The sequence below is a fragment of the Mercenaria mercenaria genome, chromosome 2 (assembly GCF_021730395.1).
Source record: "Mercenaria mercenaria strain notata chromosome 2, MADL_Memer_1, whole genome shotgun sequence".
Taxonomy (NCBI): Eukaryota; Metazoa; Mollusca; class Bivalvia; order Venerida; family Veneridae; genus Mercenaria; species Mercenaria mercenaria.
Genome location: NC_069362.1, coordinates 29944932 through 29967860, shown reverse-complemented (window position 1 = coordinate 29967860; position 22929 = coordinate 29944932). Strand labels below are relative to the sequence as shown.

At 37.7% G+C, this 22929-nt stretch overlaps 1 protein-coding gene across 1 annotated transcript; it reads left to right on the top strand.

Annotated features, from left to right (window-relative positions):
- Positions 1–16124: 16124 nt before the first annotated feature.
- LOC123562075 (piggyBac transposable element-derived protein 5-like) lies at positions 16125–16556 on the top strand. Its single transcript, XM_045354727.2, has one exon. It carries the CDS (start codon positions 16125–16127, stop codon positions 16554–16556), a length of 432 nt encoding a protein of 143 aa, XP_045210662.2.
- The last annotated feature ends 6373 nt before the right edge of the window (positions 16557–22929 follow it).

Below are 22929 nucleotides of genomic sequence, written 5' to 3'. Positions count from 1 at the left end.
TGTACATAATAATAATAATAGTTATTATAACAATATTAATAATGACAATATTAATAATAACACGGGGGTCTCCGTGGCCGAGCGGTTAAGGTCGCTGACTTCAAATCACTTGCCCCTCCCTCATCGATGTGGGTTCGAGCCTCACTCGGGGTGTTGAATTCTTCATGTGAGGAGGCCATCCGGCTGGCTTACGGAAGGTCGGTGGTTCTACCCAGGTTCCCGCTCATGATGAAATACAGTGAGGCATACGTTTACTACAGAAACAAACACTAATAAATGCACCTTACCTGGTTATATAGTAAAAAAAATCTTCCTCTTCACAAGACTAACCGCCGAACATCGAACTTCGCGAAACCAGTAGTACGGTGAATTCTAAACCAAGGATCGCAAATATAAATATATGTAAATTAATCGTAGATGTGCACAGTCTACAATAAATATGAACAATCTGTACTGTGAAGTGCACAAATCAAGGATTTCAGTACTTTTATGTGATGCATTCAATGAACCACATAATAAACCAGGACCAACAAAGTAATAAAGACAGCCACATATCAAATACAACTATTATACACTGTAACATATGAATAATGTCAGTTCATGGAAGTGATCAGTATTACTTATAACTCCAGCTACCTAATCTCATCCGCTCAGCTTTAGCTCTGGTTCATCTAGGCCTCTGCACCTCTGTCTGATCGACAGGCTTACCACGTAAAGCTGGTATTACATATTTTGTACTAGGAGCAGGACGGAGTGCTGTCCTTTCAACAGGACCTGCTTTATCTGAAACAGCATGAGAAACGTCATTCGTTAGGGACGTTTTCTGCGACGTATTAACAGATGTATATTGAATGTTCTCTGTCTCAGGAGTACCTGAAAAAATGGACAGACGTTTCAGAAGAAGAATCTTGTACATTTGGGGAAGACATTGCTGGGATAATCTAGATTTGGACCGGATGGAGTTCTGTTCAAAGGAATTCCCATAAAAGGGAGTAGCAGGTTTCTGTGTAGAACTCTAGGCTTTTCTCTGCTATGCTCCTTTTTCACTACACATATTGGGATACCTTAAGTAGGCTGACCAACAATGAGGTATACATCCTTCTCCCACCTGCCTGCTAACTTGGCCTTCCCTCTGATGCCAACATTCCTAACAAGGACTCTGTCTCCTACCTCAACCTTGGCTTCCCTTACCCGGAGATCATACCAACTCTTGTGTCTTTTACCTTGCTTTCTGGCTTCTCTGCTTGCTATGCTTTAAGTTTACTTCAGTCTGTGGCGAAGACCATAAACGTACCTCAGATTTATCTGGTTCTATGCCCAAGAACGCATCGACTGCTAGCATTGGATGACGCCCAAACATAAGAAATTTAGGTGTGTAACCAGTTGGAGAATGAGGGGTAGTTATAGACATGGACGAGGGCCCGGACATGAGACTTCGTGTTGGCCTTCTGGTCATCTTAAATCTTTCCGGCATTCCGTTGCCTTGCTGGTGATAAGGGGTCGTTCTAGCCTTGTCAATACTGGCGATCTTTCAGAGCTCCCGGATCACTTCACTTTCAGAATTTCGACCCTGATCATTATAGATCCGACTAGGGAAACCATAGTGCAGATGGAATTTTCAAAGAGAAGCTTTGCGGTTGTATGTGCAGTCCGGTTTTCGGCTGGGAGTGCCTGGGCGAACCGGGTAAAATGGTCGGTTTTGACCAAGATATTTTCATAGCCACCACGGGACATCTCAATCGGAAATCCATACAGACCATTTACATATGATTCAGCTTGGCTGCAGTCTTATCCGGTCTCTTCCGCCAAAATACACCTAGAACAGCTACATACTCTGTGTTCAATGGATTTTTCCATCTTGGGCCAAAGACAAGAGATCTGACCAAAGAGATAGTACGGGATTAATCCTGATGACCTGCCTCTTCCTGTGACCCTTGAAAAAAAAATTCCAAAAGATGTTCAGGAAGAACTAGTTGAGCGACTGGATAGCCATTTGTCATACCCTTACGAAAACGAACGAGTCTTTGAGATAGAGGTTACTCCACTCTCTTAGGTAAGCTCTCACCTTTGAAGTCTTCTACGCCGTCTTACGTTCACTGAGTCTGTGACCTATTTCAAGAAGATTAATAACACGGGTCAGAGTTGGATCAGTTGCTTGTTCCTGCTTCCAGTCTTCAACCACTTCCAACTGGTACCTCATCACGGGGATTGTCGGTAATAACTTGCTGACTGAAAGAAATACGTTCAGTTGCTGGTTGCGGACCTGGAATACCAGACTGAGCTTGAACGAAAGCCTTTACAGCATCAGAAAGAGGGAATTCTAGACAATAGAGAGTTTGAGATTTAAACCTTCACCTTTCCCTTCAACGTCTCTCATATATCTTTGGGGTAAAACGTCACCAATATGCGTGTATTTTATTTATATCAGACGTTGCTATTGAAGTTTTCCATGTAATATCAAGTAGGCCTAAGACTTCTCTTTATTACTATGTGAAACAAAAAGCTTAATTTCAAGATCTCTACTTATTAAGTTATTCGATTTTCCATATGTATAATTAGACTAAATTCGATGCGAAACACTATCAACAAGTATGAGAATAATGAAGTTTTGTATGGCTATTATTTTAACTAAATACATTGAATTTAACCTCTGGAAGTATGAAGTTATCAACTGATTTTGCCCCTTTGATTCTTACATTTTACAAATAAAATCGGTCTTGAAACTTGGTTTGACCACCCCCACCCAACCCCATCCCTGAAATGGGTGTTCCTCTAACCAAAATTCCTTGATCTGTACATGTTTTACTTATCAAACAGTGTATTCAAACAAATACGTGTATATGCCAACATATTATTTTGGGCGACAATTTTCGTCGCCACATAACATTTCTTGACTGTTTCGCTAGACAATTGGTAACTTCGCACGATTATATTGTGCTGTCTGAGAGTTTGACATTATACAGATTCATACAGAATTTCATGATGCCAAAACGTATGATATTATTATTATTATTATTATTGTTATTGTTATACCAGATTTATATAGCGCCTTTTCATGGTCAATTTCACGTTCAAATACGCTTTACATTGTTCAAATGCAGCCACACAGGACGTATAATTCATCCTCTACCTACAGACACAAAGTGATCTGACCAGAGGGACAGAGTGAGATAAAGCCCCCAAGACAGGGAGATCAGCGATCAGATACAGGCTTGTCCGGCTAACTTAGCCTAGCTCGTTGCGAATAGACAGCCTGGTTCTTTAACGTGCCCACTGTATAGCACTATTACACGCAAGGATTGCCTGGGTTCCTGACCAGTACACCTCTAGTTGGGTGGGAAGCACTGAAAAGCGTTTCTGAAAATTCCCGACTATCTTACATATGTTTCAAATCGCTTGTTAAATGTATTCATAAATTGTGTATATTAGCTCATGTTATCAACGCGTCTTTTAAGGAATTCGATGTACAAAGTACCAATTCACAGCAAAAATAACCTTTAAGAAAGGCTATGAAATACTAGTCAACACCATGACGGATGAATCTGTCCTTTATATTTTATGGTCATGCCTTTTGTTCTCAAAGTATATCGAGAAATGCATTTGTTATAGTTGGTGTCTCATGTTTTTGTTTAGAAAATATTAACTGTATTATCTTTCAAGAACACCATCAACAATAGAACACATTGATATGATTATCAATTTTATTTCCTCTCATGTATGATTTACAATCGTGCATTGTATACTGACATCATTTCATATAAAACCTAAATGTTCGGAGCAACACAAACGAGTTTTTACTTTGTTCAGATTTTTTCCTTGATGTCGTATGTGGACAAAGAAGCAAGCCATCTGTGGATAGTTGTGTCGAGTTTAGCAGAAGAAAAAGCGTAAGCGAGTGTGTTGTTGTCAGTACAAACTTTCACAGAGTTGCCATATAGGTTATCATGAAACTTAGCGCAAACAGCCTACTTGAGAGCCAAGAACACAAGCTTATGTGCTTGATAGTGTCTCTCACTAGCTCTCAAGCCCCTACTTACGTAAGATACAACATGTTCTTTTCCATCAAGTCCAGTCTGATAAAGAGCAGCACCTAAACCACTGCAACTAGCGTCGACATTAAAAATAAAAGGTTTGGTGTAATCAGCGAAAGCCAGGACTGGAGGAGAAGTTAATTTCTCGATCAATATAGAGAAAGCTTCCTCTTGCTCTGGACCTAAAACAAAGGGAACTTTAATCGTACGGGAGGCCCTGTTTATAGATATTCCAACTAAAAGATCGTCCAAGGGCTTGGCAATCTGAGAATAATTTTCCACGTACCGTCTATAGTGTCCAGAAAAAACTTAAAAGCTTCGGAGATCCTTAAAAGAACAAAGAAAAATATCAAACAGGGAATGCCACGCACCAAAAACGCAGCCTCCTCAAAACGAAACCCCCAGCACGCAGACGCGTGCACCACACACACACACACACACACACACACAAAGCCAACACATAAGGACAAAACGAACAACACACACGCACACAAAGCCAACACATAAGGACAAAACGAACAAACAAAGGAACACAGTGGGGCAATAAAAGTAATCCCCTCCAGGTGAATCTCTTACACACGTAATGGAAACAAAAAGGCATGGCATGTAAAACACAAAATTGCTCATGTATAAATATATAAAAAAACAAACCTTAAGAACCAAAAACGTATGTACTCAATGCCTTTTCAGAAGACAGAACAACAAGAGAAACATCCTTAAGGGCCCGACGAAACAGGCCAGAAGACAAATATCAAAACAGTTCAGTCCTGGTAGGATTTAAAAACTGCTTATCATAGAGTCCTCCCCCTCTTCCGTCAGACGCAATCAAAGAGGGAAGCGTAGTGTCCAACTGTAAACGGGTTGAACACTAAACATGCGGTATGTCTCAAAACAGTTGGGTCGTAACCTCTTTTAATAAAACGTTTGATAATCTTTCCAAATACATTTGGAAAATTACCATGACCCAAGATCTTACGAAGTTTGTAAACCACATCCCCATAAAAAAACGGGTCTAGAAATACCTTCCCGAAGAAGTGTCTTTAAATTACTATTGAATTTAAAACTAAATCAGAACTACGATAATAAAATTTAGCAAAATATTTACGCAATTTATAATAACGGTAGCCTTGCTGAAGAAGTTTGCCTGTAATATATTGATTACGTTCATTGAAATGCTTGACATGACTATACGCTCTGGCAAACCGAATTAATTGAGAAATATATACCCCATAAGATGTAGCCTCAGGTACATCCCCATCCAAAGGAGGAAAATTTACAATACTAAAATTAAAATCATCCCTCTTGTCATAAGTTTTGCTATGTATAAAATTGTCATAAATAGAGAGATGTAAATCTAAAAATGAAGCATCCGTATCCGAATTGTTAGTTTTAATTAACTGAAGCTCCCTATGGTAAATAGTACACATCAATTGACCAAAAACGGATTATCCATATTAAGAATATCATCCAGGTAAAGTGATGTATTTATACTTAATACTTGTAGGAACTCGATAAGTTTCCAGAGCTCTGACCTTTTCAGGATCTGTTTCAACACCTATGGAACTCACAATGTGTCCAACATACAGAATCTGAGGTCTGAAGAACTGACATTTGGATCCCTTTAACTTGAGGTTATGCAGCTCGAGACGTTGAAATACTGCTTCAAGACGCCGAAAGTGAGAATCAACAGAATATAAGAAAATAGTGATATCATCGAGATATAACAAACATTTTCTTAGATGCAGCTTTCCCATACAACGTTCCATCAAACGTTGAAACGTTGCAGGGGCGTTTGTAAGACCAAAAGCCATCCTGTTGCACTCGAAAAAGCCGAATGGTCAAACACTGAAAGCGGTCTTGTATTTATCCTACTCTTGATGAGCCTGCCAGTATCCAGAGCGAAGACTGAGTGTAGAAAAGATAGTTTAATCGACAACAGAATCTATAGTTTCATCAATAGGAGGTAGTGGGTATGCATCTTTGATGCTGCGATTGTTCAACTTTCTGTAGTTTATGCAAAAACGCAAGGAGCCATCCTTTTTCCTTAGATTGAGTGTAGAAAAGATAGTTTAATCGACGAGAGAATCTATAGTTTCATCAATACGAGGTAGTGAGTGTGCATCTTTGATGCTTAGATTGTTCAACTTTCTGTAGTTGATACAAAAACGCAAAGTGCCATCCTTTTTCCTACGTTGGAAGATAAAGGACTGTTCGAATCCCGGATCGCTCCGGCATTGATCATGTCTCGCAGGTGTACACGAACCTCTTCAAACATTCCTTGAGGCATGTGCCGGTAAGGTAAAAGTAAATTTTATTTACCGTCGCTTTGTAAAATAATTAACATAACATCTGCTTTTTAGCGACACTATATTAAGAACGGTTAAAACAAATTACACCTTACCCTAAGCAATTGGCTGGTTCCAATTTACAGCTGGATCGACTGAGGCACTCATGATAAAGTGCCTTGCTCAAGGACACACCGCAATGGGAGTAGCTAGGATTCGAACCAGGGGCCTTCACCTCCATAGGAAAACGTCTTACCTCTCGACCAAAGAGGTGTGGGATCAGATAACTTGAGTTCGTGCTCGACTAAGTCTGTGGAACCAAGATCTGTAGGTCCGGCCGAGAAAATATGTTTCCATTTACTAAGAAAAGAAATAGCTTCATAATGTTGTTCAGAAGAAAATGTGTCAATGGGAATCCTGATACCAAGATCTTCCAAATAGAGGTGGAAACTCCACAGGTCGCTCAACACAACAAAAACGAAAATGTTGCAGGCTTGGTTTGATTAAGCCTGTCCACGGACGGTAGTGGAAATGCATGTTATCGTCCACGCCCTCTAGCACCGGGTTTAGCAGAACTCAACATTTACACATGTCAAAAAAAAAATCAAAATAGAGACATCAACAGATGTGTTCATACGGCGGTACACATGGAACCTTCATTGCTACACTAGTGTATAATTCCATGAAAAGCGGCGTATGGTCCCCAGATAAAATAATGCTTTAAACGAGAAAACAATCAGCAGAACTAAACAAACTGGAATTTAGAAAGGGAATCTGAGGTTATGGAGCCTGCATATCACAGGAACTGCAAAAAGACAAAATTATGAAGCAGGCGCCATATCCAAGGGGTAATTATACAATACCCAAAGCTATGAAAGCGGGAGTATTGGAACCACCCAGGCCGATATGCTCATGCTCAGAAACTAAACAGTACCAATAACACGACATAAAAGTCGTGCTGAACGATCTGAAAAGATTAAAATATAACAGCCATTGACAGTCAAAGACTTGTCAGAGTTGTGTTATTTAAGAAATAATAAGTTCCCACACTTGGGAACTTATTATTTCGATTCTAACACGACATAATAGTATCAAAAGTGTTAGATAAAATGGTAACTATTTTTTTCGACCGTGCTACGCACCTGGATCGGATGACGTCATTGCACGCGAGTGGTTTATTGCAGAATAACCCAAGATAGAGTTTGCTCTACATGTATGTAGGTTATCTGCTGGTCGTGTTAGAATTATCAACAATTCCTTCATAGGGATCAATAGACCACACAACAGAAACACCTTGTAAATTACAAAGAGTCATTCTAGGATGTATAGTTATGGGTCTGGCAGTTAAGTTGCATACATGCACAGGAATTCTACAAAAAGAGCTACCTGGCTGCAACTTTACTAACATCGGACAAACATTCAACATCAAGGAATCAGTATACTCTGTAACACCTGCTGACATGTTACCAATAGTCCTTGCTTTGCCGTCAAGAGTCGTAGTCTCATACGGTTTCACGATAACTGTGCGATGATGAAGAAGTGTGACGGGTGTGGCATTTTCTCCGGGTAGGGAAGACAAGGCATCCGACAGAGAAGATGACAATCCTTTGCTTCAAGATGACTTCAAAAAGTTCAAAATGTTGGTACTTATAATCAAAGGGACAGTGAACGAATATACATTGTCAATGACGATCAGAAAAGGGACTGGAATGGTAGTTGATGGAAAAGATGGAAAAGAAACATCTAAAACAGAATACCCCAAATATGGTATCTGAGAACTATTTGAACCAGTTATGTCCAAACTGAAGTCTGAAAGCTGACACAACTTTGGCAGAGGATCTAATGATTTAAAGAAGGATTTACTGATGGTAAAAACCATAGATCCGGTGTCTATCAAACCTTTTGTCAAAGATCCATTGATAAGAATATCGGCCTTATTAGTTGTACCAACAAGTGGCAAAGGCGAACTAGGGCAAACACTGTGTTGACCTTGACATTCGATCTGCCCTAAGATGAATGTCGGTTGGAGTTTAAATCCGGCTTGTCAATATTCTCCTTTGGAGTGTCTGCTCCTTTGGGCTTACCACCGTACAATTGTTTCTATTAGCTTAGTTGGCCATCAAATCCTGAAAGTCATTCTCCATACCAGAGATTTTGACATCATCCGTTCCATTTGTTTGGCTATGCTCTGAATCTCCTTTAGCAATCTGCTTTCTATGGTGAAAGCGAACTGTTTGGCAGCAACCGGGTCAACTGTATCTGACTTCTTGTCTTCAGATGGAGATGACAAGTCCTGTTTCACCTCGGGTTTATTTGTTTTGAAGACAGATGATAGGTTTCTGGACTGGCGAAGATCATCTTCTATGGCTCTCAGCTCTTTTCGAAGTGTGTTGTAGTCCATAAGCTTCTGAAAGAGGTACCTCGAAGCATTCTTCAGGTCCATATCTCGAAGTCCAGACCATACCCTACTCCTCAGCTTGTTGTTCCTGCCTGTTCTATCAAGATGTCCAGGGATCCTGCTAAGAAGTCATTCTAGACGTAGACTATAGTCTGCAACCGACTCGTTTGCATTTTGCTTTTCATTATAAAACTGCTTTTTGAGACGTTTGCTCGACTGTACATTGCCATATATACCCTCCAGTTAAGATATATATCAGCCCGCTTAGCTCAGTAGGTAGAGCGTCGGTCTACGGATCACGGGGTCGTGAGTTCGATCCTCGGGCTGGGCGTATGTTCTCCGTGACTATTTGATAAACGACATTGTGTCTGAAATCATTAGTCCTCCACCTCTGATTCATGTGGGGAAGTTGACAGTTACTTGCGGTGAACAGGTTTGTACTGGTACAGAATCCAGGAACACTGGTTAGGTTAACTGCCCGCCGTTACATGACTGAAATACTGTTGAAAAACGGCGTTAAACCCAAAACAAACAAAAAAAGTTAAGACATAATTTCTGTAACAGATGCATATTTACCCAAATGGAGACGAACACCTCTGGCACTACCCTTGAGGGACTTACGGATAGCCTCCCTTATAATATGGGAGGGATATATGCACTCATCAAGGAGACAATTTATATCATACATCCAAATTTCAAACATGGAAAAATTTAACTTTCCATCACCAGAGAAAGATGGTAATTTAGGGATGCGAGGATGTACATAATCCATGCTAGGAGTCGCAATCAGCATACTGGGGAGGGCTAGATCGTGGAAATGTTCGGGCAGCAGCAGGAGGATGAAAAGAAACTTCATCAGGACGTGGTCTGTCTGCACCAAATCTACTGGACAGCCTATTATATTCTCGTGTTGGGGTAGGCGTCACGTTATACGTGGTAGTATGGGATATACCTGTAGTACGTGGGGTACTAGTAAACTCACTGACATGAAATGTGCCGGATATGCGTAACTCGGAGGCAAGAAATTCAAGATCTGCAGGAGAATACTCCATTGAACATGTCGTTCCATCCGCCATGATCAATGCAAACAAATATGCCTGAACAAAATCAACTCATAAAAGTTCAGTTGTACCTCACAAAATAAATTACACTAATAATGGAAGTGTAGGATCACATAATTATGACAAAAGAAGAAAATGTGACATAAAATTCAGGTTTTAGGAAATGGCCCTACCAAGACACCATACTATCTATAAAGCACATGTCTGGGTAATTATCTTGCTATCAGCAGTTCACTATATATTAAAAAAAGAATTGAAATTTATCACTGACAAGGCTATGTCACTTATGCACTCAAATCATACACAATGGTCTTCTCTGTACACCATACAACATGAACTGACAGTAGTATGTGTATCAACCAATCAGTTCACAAGATCAAAACTTGTTATACAAACAAGAGATCTTCAGGTCAATTTCTATTAATCTAGAAAAATATTCTATATAAAATCAATAATTATGGTCTGCCTGGTACACCATAATATGCAAACACTGCTTGCTTCTCAACTGACAATATATTCTAATGACAGCTTCACTACTAGCTGTATAACTGAAACACAAAATTGTAAGCACAATTTTCAACCACAGACCAAATTATTTAAATAAATTGTCAAATGTGGTAATCCTGAAAACAGATTTAACTATTGTAACCGGTTTTTGTGTGCAGATACTGCTCAAACAAAAATTTAATTTGAACCGGCAATCGTGATGGTAAGATGACACACAAAATATATTCTGCAGATAACATATTTCAAATGCTTTCTATATTTTCTGCACAAAAACAGAAAAATTCTGATGGAATCACACAACACGATTTCAGATTTTATTCAATATCGTGTCTGATTTTCAATGCAGATCTTACCACTTGACTATATATCTTCCACAACTGTAACTGCTCCCTCAATCTTGATCACCGTTCAAAATTCCAGGACAACTTTTCAAAATGAACAATCTATTTATTTAAAGAATACTGTGAAATCATTAATGTTCGTGGGGGACTAATTTTCGTGGATTTCGTGGTTGAACCAATACACGAAATTTAATCCCAACGAACATGTAAAATTCCCATTCATTTTATGTTCAAAAATTGAAATCCATTACGACGAAATTTCATGCCCACGAAATTAAATGATTTCACCGTTAATATTTCATTTCAGAACTTCTATTTCAACAAGCTCAAAAAGATCACTTCTGGTTTTAGTTTTAAAATATGGCTTCCCTCAGTCTTTTACAACTGTGTCAAACTAATCTGAATGCTATAGGAGAGGTCGCCATGCGTTTCGAACTCTCACGGCAAAAAAGGTCCGATGATCATAATCAGGAAGTTTTACATCTGAACTAATTTGTTATCGGTATGCAAGCAAGAAATATTTATATTTCTACCAGTTACAAAAATATCTAATTCCCTATGCTATGTTTGTAAACATCACGTTATCGTTGGGCATATATTGTCCATAAGTAGTGACCTGATATTCTTGAATATTCCGTTTATTTCTGTAAATTAATTTTCGGTGTCCGTATATAAATAGCGACATAACTATAGCATATATAATTCTTAAATAACATAATGTCACATGTGCAGGTAGCTGGGCGCACAAAGCGTTTAGCTACCAGCCTCAGGGTGGTGGGTTCGAGACCTACGTCTGACCTATCTCTTTTTACAAATTATATATGCAAACTAACCATTTGTCGGATCAAACGTATCGTGATTTTCATGTTTCATTTACTGAAAGTTATCACCTTTAACCGTTGTAGTAAAAGTGGAATAAAAATTGTTCTAAAAGTATCTTAGATAGAAATACAATTTGAAAGGACTTGTCACCTGCGTTTCCAGAAAGCAAATACTACAACAGAAACAATTACAATTCATGAAATATGTTGCATAAAATAATGTGACAATAAAACAGGCATCGATAACGTTACATTACATAAAAATGATTCAATTTGATTTCGAACCCGTGGTAAATGCGTGGAAGTGAGACACCTTACCACTACGCCACTTGGTCATCAGTTTATCGTAACTGTTACTTTAGTAAATATAGACTTTTCAGGATACAAATATTGCGTAAATGAACGAAACCGTCCGAAAATATTGGCGAAGATTAATGAATGCAAGGTCAATACTTACGGACAATAATATATTTTGCATCTATTGATAAATTATAGTCTCGTTTCGGAGCATTCTTCCGAAAAAAAAATCGCGACGGGTCCGTAAGCAATCGGATAACGTACTTTCGGTTTTAGCTAGGCAGAAGGTTTTTGTTTATTTGTTGGTTATTTTTTAATATATTCATGGCTTTTTGGTCAGATCCGACGCAGTCGGTCATCTTTTCAGTAAATATGAAGTCTCAGCTACAAGCTTATATAATACACGGTTCAGGCGTTAGTAGTGGACCTTGAACTTGTATAAGATCATATAGCAAAGCAAAAATAAAAAATGATAAATTCACATATGTTATTGGTGTCAAACTATTTAAAAAGCTTTCCAAATTTCTCACTTGTCTGTTACATTTTCGTAACGTAATTTGTACATTTTACATTAATCGTGTCATACACTGTATACATGAGGGAAACATCAATTATTTCAATGTGATATGGTTAATGAATATCCCAAATAATGCGTTCAAGAAAACGAATTTGAAAATGTTAAACATTTAATTACATCTTATGTAATGAACTTTAAAAATTCTTTATATTTAAACATTGTCAAGCGTGTTAAATCATGTTTTATTACGTTATATCATCAACGGAATGCATTTCAATGATTTTGCTGCAAAAGAGCGTCAGCTTTGAATAACCTGTAAAGGATGTTTCAATAATGGGAATATACATACGGCGTTAATGATTCACATGATTGTCAGGATACTGGTTATATGGCCCAGGGAAGTGCCTACGCCTTTAGTATCTTGAACAATGGTTTGGGTCCAATCACTAAGGTAGCTTTGTCTTAGACTAGCTGACAAACGATGTAGAATGTCCTTTAATTTGTCAAAACGTAGAGCTGGTGAGACCAAATATCTCATATATAGAATTTTCCTCTGGCTACGTTGCCTAAATAATTCGTGTACCAATGATTCGTAAATGATTTCTATTATGAGCTAGACAATTTCAGGGATCAGGCAAATCACTAAATGTTTCAAACTGACAACCTTAAATTAAAAATGATTAGCTCAAAATCCTATAGGCCGGAGACTCTATACTTGACTGGTCTTTTTGTTGAAGTTCCCGTCAGACAATGTCTTTGAATCAACAACATACGAGTCCTATCGCATAGATGCTCGGCCTCTGTCCTCTCAGACATTGCCCTGACTCCTGGATGCTCAGCTATCATATGTAGCATTCAACTTCCATATAGGTATATCCCCGATGCCTTGGCTGTACTCTGCCATTAATGCTGAGCCGTCTATAAGCTAGAACTCTCGTACTATCTCAGTAGATTACCAAACTCTGGGTCTCTGTCTCAGCTTTCCCATGCTCAGCCTATATTTGCTATAGTCTATAGCATTCAACTATCATAAAGGTGAAACTCCTATGCGTTGGCACTATAGGTCGAAACCTTGTTGAAATTCTGCAACTCTTCTTTAGTCTATGAGCTTCCAAAGTCTTCTTTTTAATAATTTATCAGCTCTGACAGGGTAACTGCAATAGACTCCTTATCAAGGTACTGGGATAAATTATTAGTTGAATCCTCGATGTGTCTTCTTCAACCGCTGGATACCGAATGCCTTCTCAGTCATCCATCTACCTATTTATACACCAGACTTGCTATTTTTAGAACTTGTTTCTGATTGGTCCAAATTTAAACATAACGTTTTACAACGAGCACTTGCTCTATCAAATATCTGGTTCCCTTTAACTTTTGTATTTGACATAATGTATGATGCTGGGACCCAACTATTCATATAATGAACCCAGATCAGCCACAAATGACCCAAATTCTATTTATTACAGCAATTCTACAAAAACTATAGCAATGACAACATGAAAAGGGAGTCAAGCACTATCTGTGCATTTGTGTTACGTTATCAGTATATTAAATAGAGAAACTATTCTGACAATGATTTTTCTCATGCGTGGACTTTTTGTCTGCTGTATACGTTGGCGTTATATACATTGTGTACAGTGAATTATGTTCTTAGAACTTTAAACAGCCAAATTGAATGAATGTGCATATCTCTTAGATAATACAAGTAAGGAATGTCGTTTTTAAGCTTGATATTTCTTTCAGCAGCAACATCAAATGACGTTGTTTCCCATTTTTATGAGCTTTTCAGTTTGCTCTTTATAGAAATGAATTAAGTTTACAAAAATGTAGTCAACGTCTTCAACTTTACTTTTGGACCTAAAATTCTTCTTGTAGAAGCGTACTTACAGATTCAAATTTATTGATGACTGCATACACAACATTCAATATCCCTCTAAAGTAACATTAAATATTTTCTTGATAAACAAAAATCCCTTACAAAGCATCATTCTTGGAAGTTAGTATTTTTGTCAGTAATATGTCAAAATTGTACTTTAAAATCGATATTTCTAAAACAGTGGGAAATATAAAATTTTATAGGGGTCTGAATAGATTGTGTGTTGTAGTGTATTTTGATGATCAAACACACTACCTATGAGAATACTGATCTGAAGTAAATCTTCAACGACAACAAATGCACGTACTTATTGATAATGCGTGTACAGAACTTCGTCTGCTTTTAATACTCGAATACAATAAGTGTCAATAAGTGTTAATATGTTGTGCGAATGAGGACTATCTCGCTCACAATTGAAACATTAACGAAGAATCAGTAATCATGACACGTTAAAGCAACTGAATATAGCAACTGAAAAAAATAAATGGAAAAAAATCATCTAGAGCAAATTCGCAGTATGCTATATGCGCTGGTCTACACATTTGAAACAGCTGACTGCCGCAGGAATTTACATGATAAAACACATGCAGAAGAGTTCAGACATTTTTTAATTAATATAACAGTTTAAATGGTCAGTTTGTATTTAGTAGTATTATTTGCTAGTGATTTGCAGTGATCAATGCGTGAAGTTGTGCATTATGATTTTGCTAAATGAATGTGTACAGGGAGCCATAAGACAAAACATGCGATGAAAAAAAACAAGCAAAATATTATTAACTCATTCAGGCCTAATCCCTTGGAAATCCGTGATATGAGATAAGCGCTCCAAGTCGGATCCCTTATTAATGCGTGATGATAACGATGTAGCGTAAGTCGGGTCCCGTATTAATGCGTGATCAACCCCTTGTTAAAAAAACGTTTGATTGGTTTAAAATTATAAACACAAAGGGCTTTCCCAAATATTTAGCCAATCAGATAAAAGCTTTAACTTCGCAATGATGTTAAAATATTTTGATTAGACAAGTATAATCTGTTTTATTCTTATGTAAATGCGGGAGTTTCAAAACGAAAGAAAAACAAAAATTGTAAACATGGCGAGCTTTCATGACAATGATTTTTCGGATATAGACGACACAGAAATGGAATATATGATGGGATTTAATGAAACCGTGAATGATTCAGATATTTCTATGTCTAGTGACGATGATTCTGACGACGATGTGCCTTTAGGTGACTTAATTCAGCGGCAGAATGTGAACCGACGTGACGAGGAAGTGGGTGGGGTACAAGAATGGAGTGCAAATTTTAGACCGATAAATGTTAACGTTTTCAGTGGAAATCCGGGACCTTCCGTGATTATGGATGTAAATAAAACTGAAATGGATTTTTTAAATTTATTATTCACACCCCAGATGATTCAACAAATCGTGGATGAGACCAACAAATATGAAACAAGAAAGTAGCTGGAGAAACCTGATGATAAATGGAGGAACGTTACATTTAGTGAAATAAGAGCTTCGTATTTCAGCATCTTGGATTTCAGATTGTGATGGGGATTATTGCAGCACCAAATTTGGATATGTACTGGAGTAGTGATCCTATGTTTAGTCCATGTGGAATAAAAGAGAGAATGACAAGCGATCGGTATGATAAAATCAGTAAGTACTTCCACGTAGCTGACACATCATGCAAACCGGCACGCGTACAACCAGGCTTTGACAAACTTTCACATGTTCGACCGATTATTGAAGCCGTGCGTGTAAATTTGATGGCCAATTATAAACCGCACCGTGAAACGACAGTTGATGAGGCTATGATTGGATATACCGGTCGCTTTGGATTCAAACAATATGTGCCAGTGAAGCCGACTAAACGTGGGATCAAAGTGTGGGTAAGGGCGGACCCTCACAATGGATATGTGAGTGACATTCAAGTGTATTTAAGTAAGTAGAACCGTGACGGAGACGAGGGTTTAGGGGAACGAGTTGTGATGGATTTAGTAACACCAATTTTGAATCGCGGACATCATGTTTATTGTGACAATTATTTCACTACGGTAGGACTATTCGAGGAATTACAACAGCAAGGAACTTACGCGTGTGGAACATTTAGATCCAACAGACGAGGAATTTCGGACGAAATAAAACAGCAGAAGCTGAAAGAACAAGGGACATCTATCATGATGCAGAAAGGAAACGTGGTTGCGACAGCCTGGAGGGACAAGAAGACCGTATTCATTTTATCTACAAACTTCGATCCAACAACGCCGAGGACAACAGTTCAACGAAGACAGAAAGACGGAAGTCAGAAAGATGTTTCTTGCCCAGAGTCCGTACGAAATTACACAAAGTACATGAACGGTGTTGACCATGCGGATCAGCTACGGGCAATGTACAGTCTAGCGCGCAAGTCAGCCAAGTGATGGAAATATCTTTTCTGGTTTTTAGTTGATCTTGCCATAGTTGGAGCCTATATTCTGATGAAGGAATCACCAAATCACCAACAGAAGCCAGGAACAGGAAAACCTAAGCCACTGACACAACTGGATTTTCGAAAGAAACTCGCGAAGCAGCTAATTGGGGACTTTATGCAGAAAAGGAAACGCGATGTGCTCAAGGAAAATATTCAGCTACAAGGCAGGCGAACCTGTAAGATGTGTTCAAAAAATGGAAAGCGACACGAAACACAGTATGGCTGTGAAGGATGCGGAGTGAATCTTTGTGTTGAGTGCTATAAGCCGTACCACGTTGAAAAATTTCCGGAGCGATTTGGGAAATAGTGCTCAAAATCAGTGTGTAAATAAATTAAATCTCTGAACATCAAGAGGGCTTGTAATTCATTAACAAAATATTAAATAAAATAAATATAAATATAAAAATCTATAAATTTACTGCTTAACTTCTCTATTTACAACAGCATCTGTGTATGTATAAGCCGCATCATGAGAAACCTAACATTGTGTATTTCGGACCAGCATGGATCTAGATCAGACTGCGCGTAAGCGCAGTCTGGTCTAGATCCATGCTGGTCGCAGACGCGTTATGTTGGTTTTCTCATGACGCAGCCCCTATATGGTATCATCATTATCTGTCAGTCAACAAGAATGACATTTGATGTAAATATGTTTCATTATAATGTCTATAAATTATTTAACATTTCTACATTTTAAAAAATTCAAAATAATTACTTGCCGTCTTAAAAGTGTGCTAAATTAGAAATGTGTGTTTATTGAGCCAATGCAGTGTCGCGACTAGTTATGTGAAAGTGAAATTGTGCGCGTTATTCATTATTCGATATGTGGAAAATACAGGAATATATAAAGCGCAAAGGAAAAAATATATAGTGAACATCAAGGAGTTGGTAGCAAATTAAAAAATTAAGTACCCCCTTCCCTAAAAAAAAAAAAAAAAAAAAACAAAAATAAACAAAAATAAAAAAATAAACAAAAAAAAAAAATACACATATATATTGTACATTACTGTATATAAGTGAAATGATTTTATTTGACAGCATACCCAGATCTTAATTGTAAATAATGTACATACATGTATATATATACATATATAAATATAGCTTTTTTTCATTTTTTTCTATATAAAATTAGAAAAAACACTACCAGCTTCCTTGAAAGTGTGTTATTCAATGAAAATAAAAAGAAAATAAGTGCAAAGGCTGTGAAATCAGGAAAATTCAGCGTAATTGTGCAGTGTTTTGTGTTTACTCAAGCCTTGGAATGTAATTAGATACGAAATATATTGGATTAACTTACATCACAAGAAAGGTACGAGTATGCCCAATACGCATATGAAGTTTGGTGAGTCTGTATTTCATAATGACCCAGTTACAACCTTTTTTGGATGGCATGTGCATGTTGTTCAAAATCCTTGTACAGGATTTATCAGTTTATCAGTTTTGCTGTAGACTCCAGCTATAGATAAACCCTAAGACTCTTATCAGAGATAAGTTATCAGGCCTGAATGAGTTAATAAAAAAGTTGGAATGTCAAATGCGCATGTTATGGCTTATTTATAAGACCATATATTTGTCTTAAAGTTTACTTCTTACTAATATACTTCATTGAATGACTACCTGGGATAGTGTTATTCCACATTTTATAATAAATACATGTTGTTTTAAAAGAATAAGATATTGTTGATAGAAAGTATGTACTGCTCTGTGAAGTCAACACCGTCAATTAAACTGTTAAATAGTCAGTGGTTACTGACATGGCACTAAGGCAGAGATCAGAATGAGTCATTCAGGTATGACCTTTAAGAATAGTAAATATGGAAATACACCCAACACGACTACATGAAAATGAATGATGCTTGTTGGCATTCAATGAGCCAGTTGCTTGTTTGTGGAACTGCAAATTACCGTCCATGTCCTCAACCCTCTACCCTCGGATGTAGCAGAAGTCAACATATCTACATGTTACAAGAACCAAAATGTATTTAAAAGATACTTGCAGATCTATTAAATTTCATTCAATTCAATAATATACAGTTTAATTCGATAAACAGCGGCACATGGTCCTCAGCTCAAATAATTGCTTTGCCCTAAAACTAGAAATACAAATACAGATAGAGGACCTCCGTGGCCGAGTGGTTAAGGTCGATGACTTCAAATCACTTGCCCCTCATCGATGTGGGTTCGAGCCTCACTCCAAAATCAAAAAAAAGAAAAAAATAGAAGAAAAAAAAACAGATAGAGGAACCAGAGGTAAAAAAATTAAGAGATGGGGTCTGATGTTATGTAGCCTGCATATTACAGAAACTACTAAAACACAATCTTCAAATGCAGACACCATATCCACAGCTACTAAAGGTTGAGTATTGGAACCAAACAAGCGGATCAGTTTAATCTTAAAACAATAAACAGTATACTTACACAACAAGACTGTCATCCTGAAGAACCTGAAGAGTTTAAAATATTATATTTAACTGCATTACGGAGACATTTTACGTCCACAAAAAGGCTCAAAGACCTGATGTTATGATAAAAAAAAAACAGGAAGATAGAAAACGAAATGTCCCCGAACACAACTTTATGAGAATGGCATACGCTTGGTTTAAGGTATTAAGCCATAAAAGAAACGTCGCTTGGTATGTTTTCGTTTTCTAAAAGGTGGAAAACCACAGGTCGCCCAACATGACAGAAATGAAAATGTCACAGGCTCGGTTTGATTAAGCCTGTTCATGGACGGTAGTGGAAATGCAAGGTACCGTCCATGCCCTCAAGCCCCGGGATGAGGAGAATTCAACATTTACACATGTTACAAATAATATAGTTTAGAGGCATTTGCAGATGTGTTCATATGGCTGTGCACATGGAACCTTCAATGATGCACTAGAGTGCGATTCCATGATAAGCGGCGTATAGTCCTAGCTTTAAGAGTGACATTGGTTTACACTGTGTTGCAATTTTAAACAACTTTTTCCGTGACATTTATATATATATATGTATAATTTGTAATATTTCCTCAAACACCATTCATTTTGATAAAAGAACATCATACTATTGGTAAACAATTATATAACACAAAATAAGACAGTCAATATTATATTTTTCTAGGGTGTCTAAACTGAAAGGATTTAACGAGACAGAATTCTAACTTCAATATTGAAAAAATAAAGTCGTGTCCTGTGGGACTGTTTTAGGTTTTGCTCACTTCATTCAAAAACAACCACGGGGCGAAGTAAAACGTACCTACGTTTCTTCCACAATATGTAATCTTAAGTGTAAGGCAAAATAAGGAACGTTAACTTTTACCTAATGTTACTCAGTATCTTTAGATGTCTAACTCTATCCCCTTCGTATCAGAGGTAAATTCACAGCAAGACATCGTGTATCAAATGAAAACTTTTTACTTTTGTACAACAAATCAATAACACGTCTTGACAAAAGTTAACAGTTACTAGAAAAGGGGAATATAAGGGGGAAAATGGTCCCGGTGAGGCTTGAACATATGATCCTTGGACAATTTAAGTCATAGTAGTTTTATTGTTGAAAATGAATACTCAAACGAAGTTGCAGTCTACACCCTGTCATACCGGGTTTCGCAGAACTCAACATTTTAAATTTATAATTAAATAAAGCAGACATCCGCAAATGCATTCATATGGCATTGAACATGGAACCTTCATTGATACACAGAGAACAATCGTATAAAAAGCGGAGTGAACGAGAAAAAGTGGACATACCAGTATGAAGTATGATATAGATAGAGAAATCACAGACACAGCTAAGACACAAAATCAAAAAGCAGACAACATATCCAAGAAATGCCTTTTTAATGCTAAAAGCTATTTAAGAATCACCCAAGCCAGAATATTCATAACAAGCTGAAATCTTTAACCATTCACTAGCAGTTCATGAGTGTCGCCCTGACCAATCTGAAGAGAACGAAATACAACAGTTCTGATTAAAAGTGTTTTCGGCCACCCCAAGGCACAACAGCGCTACTGTGACAATAATAAAATGGAAAACGCTACCAAAAACAACATAATTACAGGCTCGGTTTGACAGGGCCTGATAATCAACAGTTTTGAAAGGCAAGCTACCATCCTCGTCATCCGCGTCACATAGCCCTGGATTAAGCAGAATCCAACATTAACACATTGACAGGAATCAAAATATGTTGTACACACCGCAGATGTATTCATATGGTGGGAGTGCACGGCTACATAAATGCTTCCATTATAGATTAACGACCGTTCGAAGGGACTGTCGCTTAATCTTGTTTTGGAGTAGCGGGATGAGAGATGTAGATTTAGAGTTCTATCAACGAAATTTAGGTCATATGATTACTTTGCCTGCTCTTGATTGTAGCAGAAGAATTTTGATAAATGACCTTCCATAGACCAGCTGAAAGGCTGAAAGGCTATGATAAGCAGCTTTTAAATCCTACAAGGACTGGAACTGTTGATATTGTTTCTGGCTGTTTCGTCGGCCTTAAGGTTCTTTTGTTGCTCGTCTTCTAAAAGGCATTGAGTACATACGTTTTTGGATTCTTAAGGTTGCTTTTTATATAATTATACACGAGCATTTGTGTTTTACATGCCATGGCCTTTTTGTTTCCATTACGTGTGTTAGAGTTTCCCTGGGGATTACTTTTATTTACACTGTCCCGTGTCTTTGGAACATGGTGGGGTAAGAGTGAGGTTGGGTCGACACCATAAACGGTTTAAGCCCCCAGTGGTGTTTTTGTCACTGACCGTTCCAAGGCGTGCCCCACTGTGTATTTGTTTGTCGTTTTGTCCTATGTGTCGGCATTTGTGTGTGTGTGCGCGCGGGTGTGTGGGGTTGTGTGTGCAGGCGTGCGTGTGTGTGTTTGTGGTGTTCACGTTTGCGTGCTGCGGGTTTCGTTTTGGGGAGGTTGCGTTTTTGGTGCGTGACATTCCTGTTGATATGGTCTTGTTTTTCTCATGAAACGGAATTTTAAAATCCATATGTTAGGGGCAAGACTGAAATCAGCGACCGTAACCATTCAGCCACGGAGGCTCTCTGTCCTTATTCCTAATTCTCTTTTATTATTAATTTGTTGCTCTAATTTATTTTATATATAGTTGATATAGTCCTACATTTCTGTTGACTATGCAACAGAAACACACACATGTCTAAAGCAGGCTGCGTTTTTGGTGCGTGGCATTCCCTGTTTGATATTTGTCTTTGTGTTTTGAGTTATAACGATTAAGTTTTCGTAACGCAAGCGAGAAAGTCTGCCTCAGTTTTAATTCAAACTGTATGAATAACTATCTATAAATTGTACAAAGAATTGTTGGCTTTCATGTAATCCATTTCTGTAATATTTGATCAGATATTCCTGAATGCGGTGTGCCAGACATAGATAGAAGATACACATGCAACCAGTACATTGTTCAATTTTCTTCACAAGCATTTTGGCAAATTCCTGATACAACATTTGAAACTCTTTTTACATACGAACCAGAAGAACATGGCGGATTTCCTTACATTTCAGTTATATTCGAATTGTTCGAAGTCAGCTGTTTCAAAGGTATATAAAGTAGACTCAATATGAAATATTATTCCGTAAACAGACATTATATAAATTATATAGCTGCCAGAGGTTTGCCCGAATTCATTTATTGATTATTTAATATTTGTTCTAGATACTGCAGCCTTTCTTTGGTAATAGACATTGTCGGTTTATGTGAAGTCGGACCGTGAACATCGAATGCGGACTGTCTAGGGAGCGTTTCAAAACACATTTTTTCTTTTATTGGTTGTTTTGGTAAGCGCCGTTTTTTTACAGTATTTCTGTAATGTAACGTGCAGGCAGTTGGCCTAACCAGTGTCTGGATTGTTTACCGGTACAAGTTAATCTGTTCTCAGCAAGTAATTGTTGCTGTTTTTTTTCATGGAAATGTTAAAATCATGGCCAACATTCCAATACATTGACCATAGTTACGGAACAGAGCAAACTATTTTAAATTGCTTTAACACAGTGACAAGTCACCATTAACTGTGCATACTGAAATTAGGACTGATCGGAGACGATACAATTTCAAGTGGTGACTTTAAGCTAGTGAGAGATTTTTCACTATCAAATATGTATCCTTGTGGATGAAACTGTAGAAGCCGTGCATTTCATTTTCAATGCCTACATTATGTGCTTAAAGTGCGCAATCTTAAAAAATTATCTCTTTTTTTACATTATTTTTCGACTGTCTCTTATACATTAAAGTGCTCATCAATCTATAATCATGCTGAGAGATATTCAAAACGATTTTTCTTCCTTGCTGAGAAAATAAAACGCGAAGTTATGTTAATTA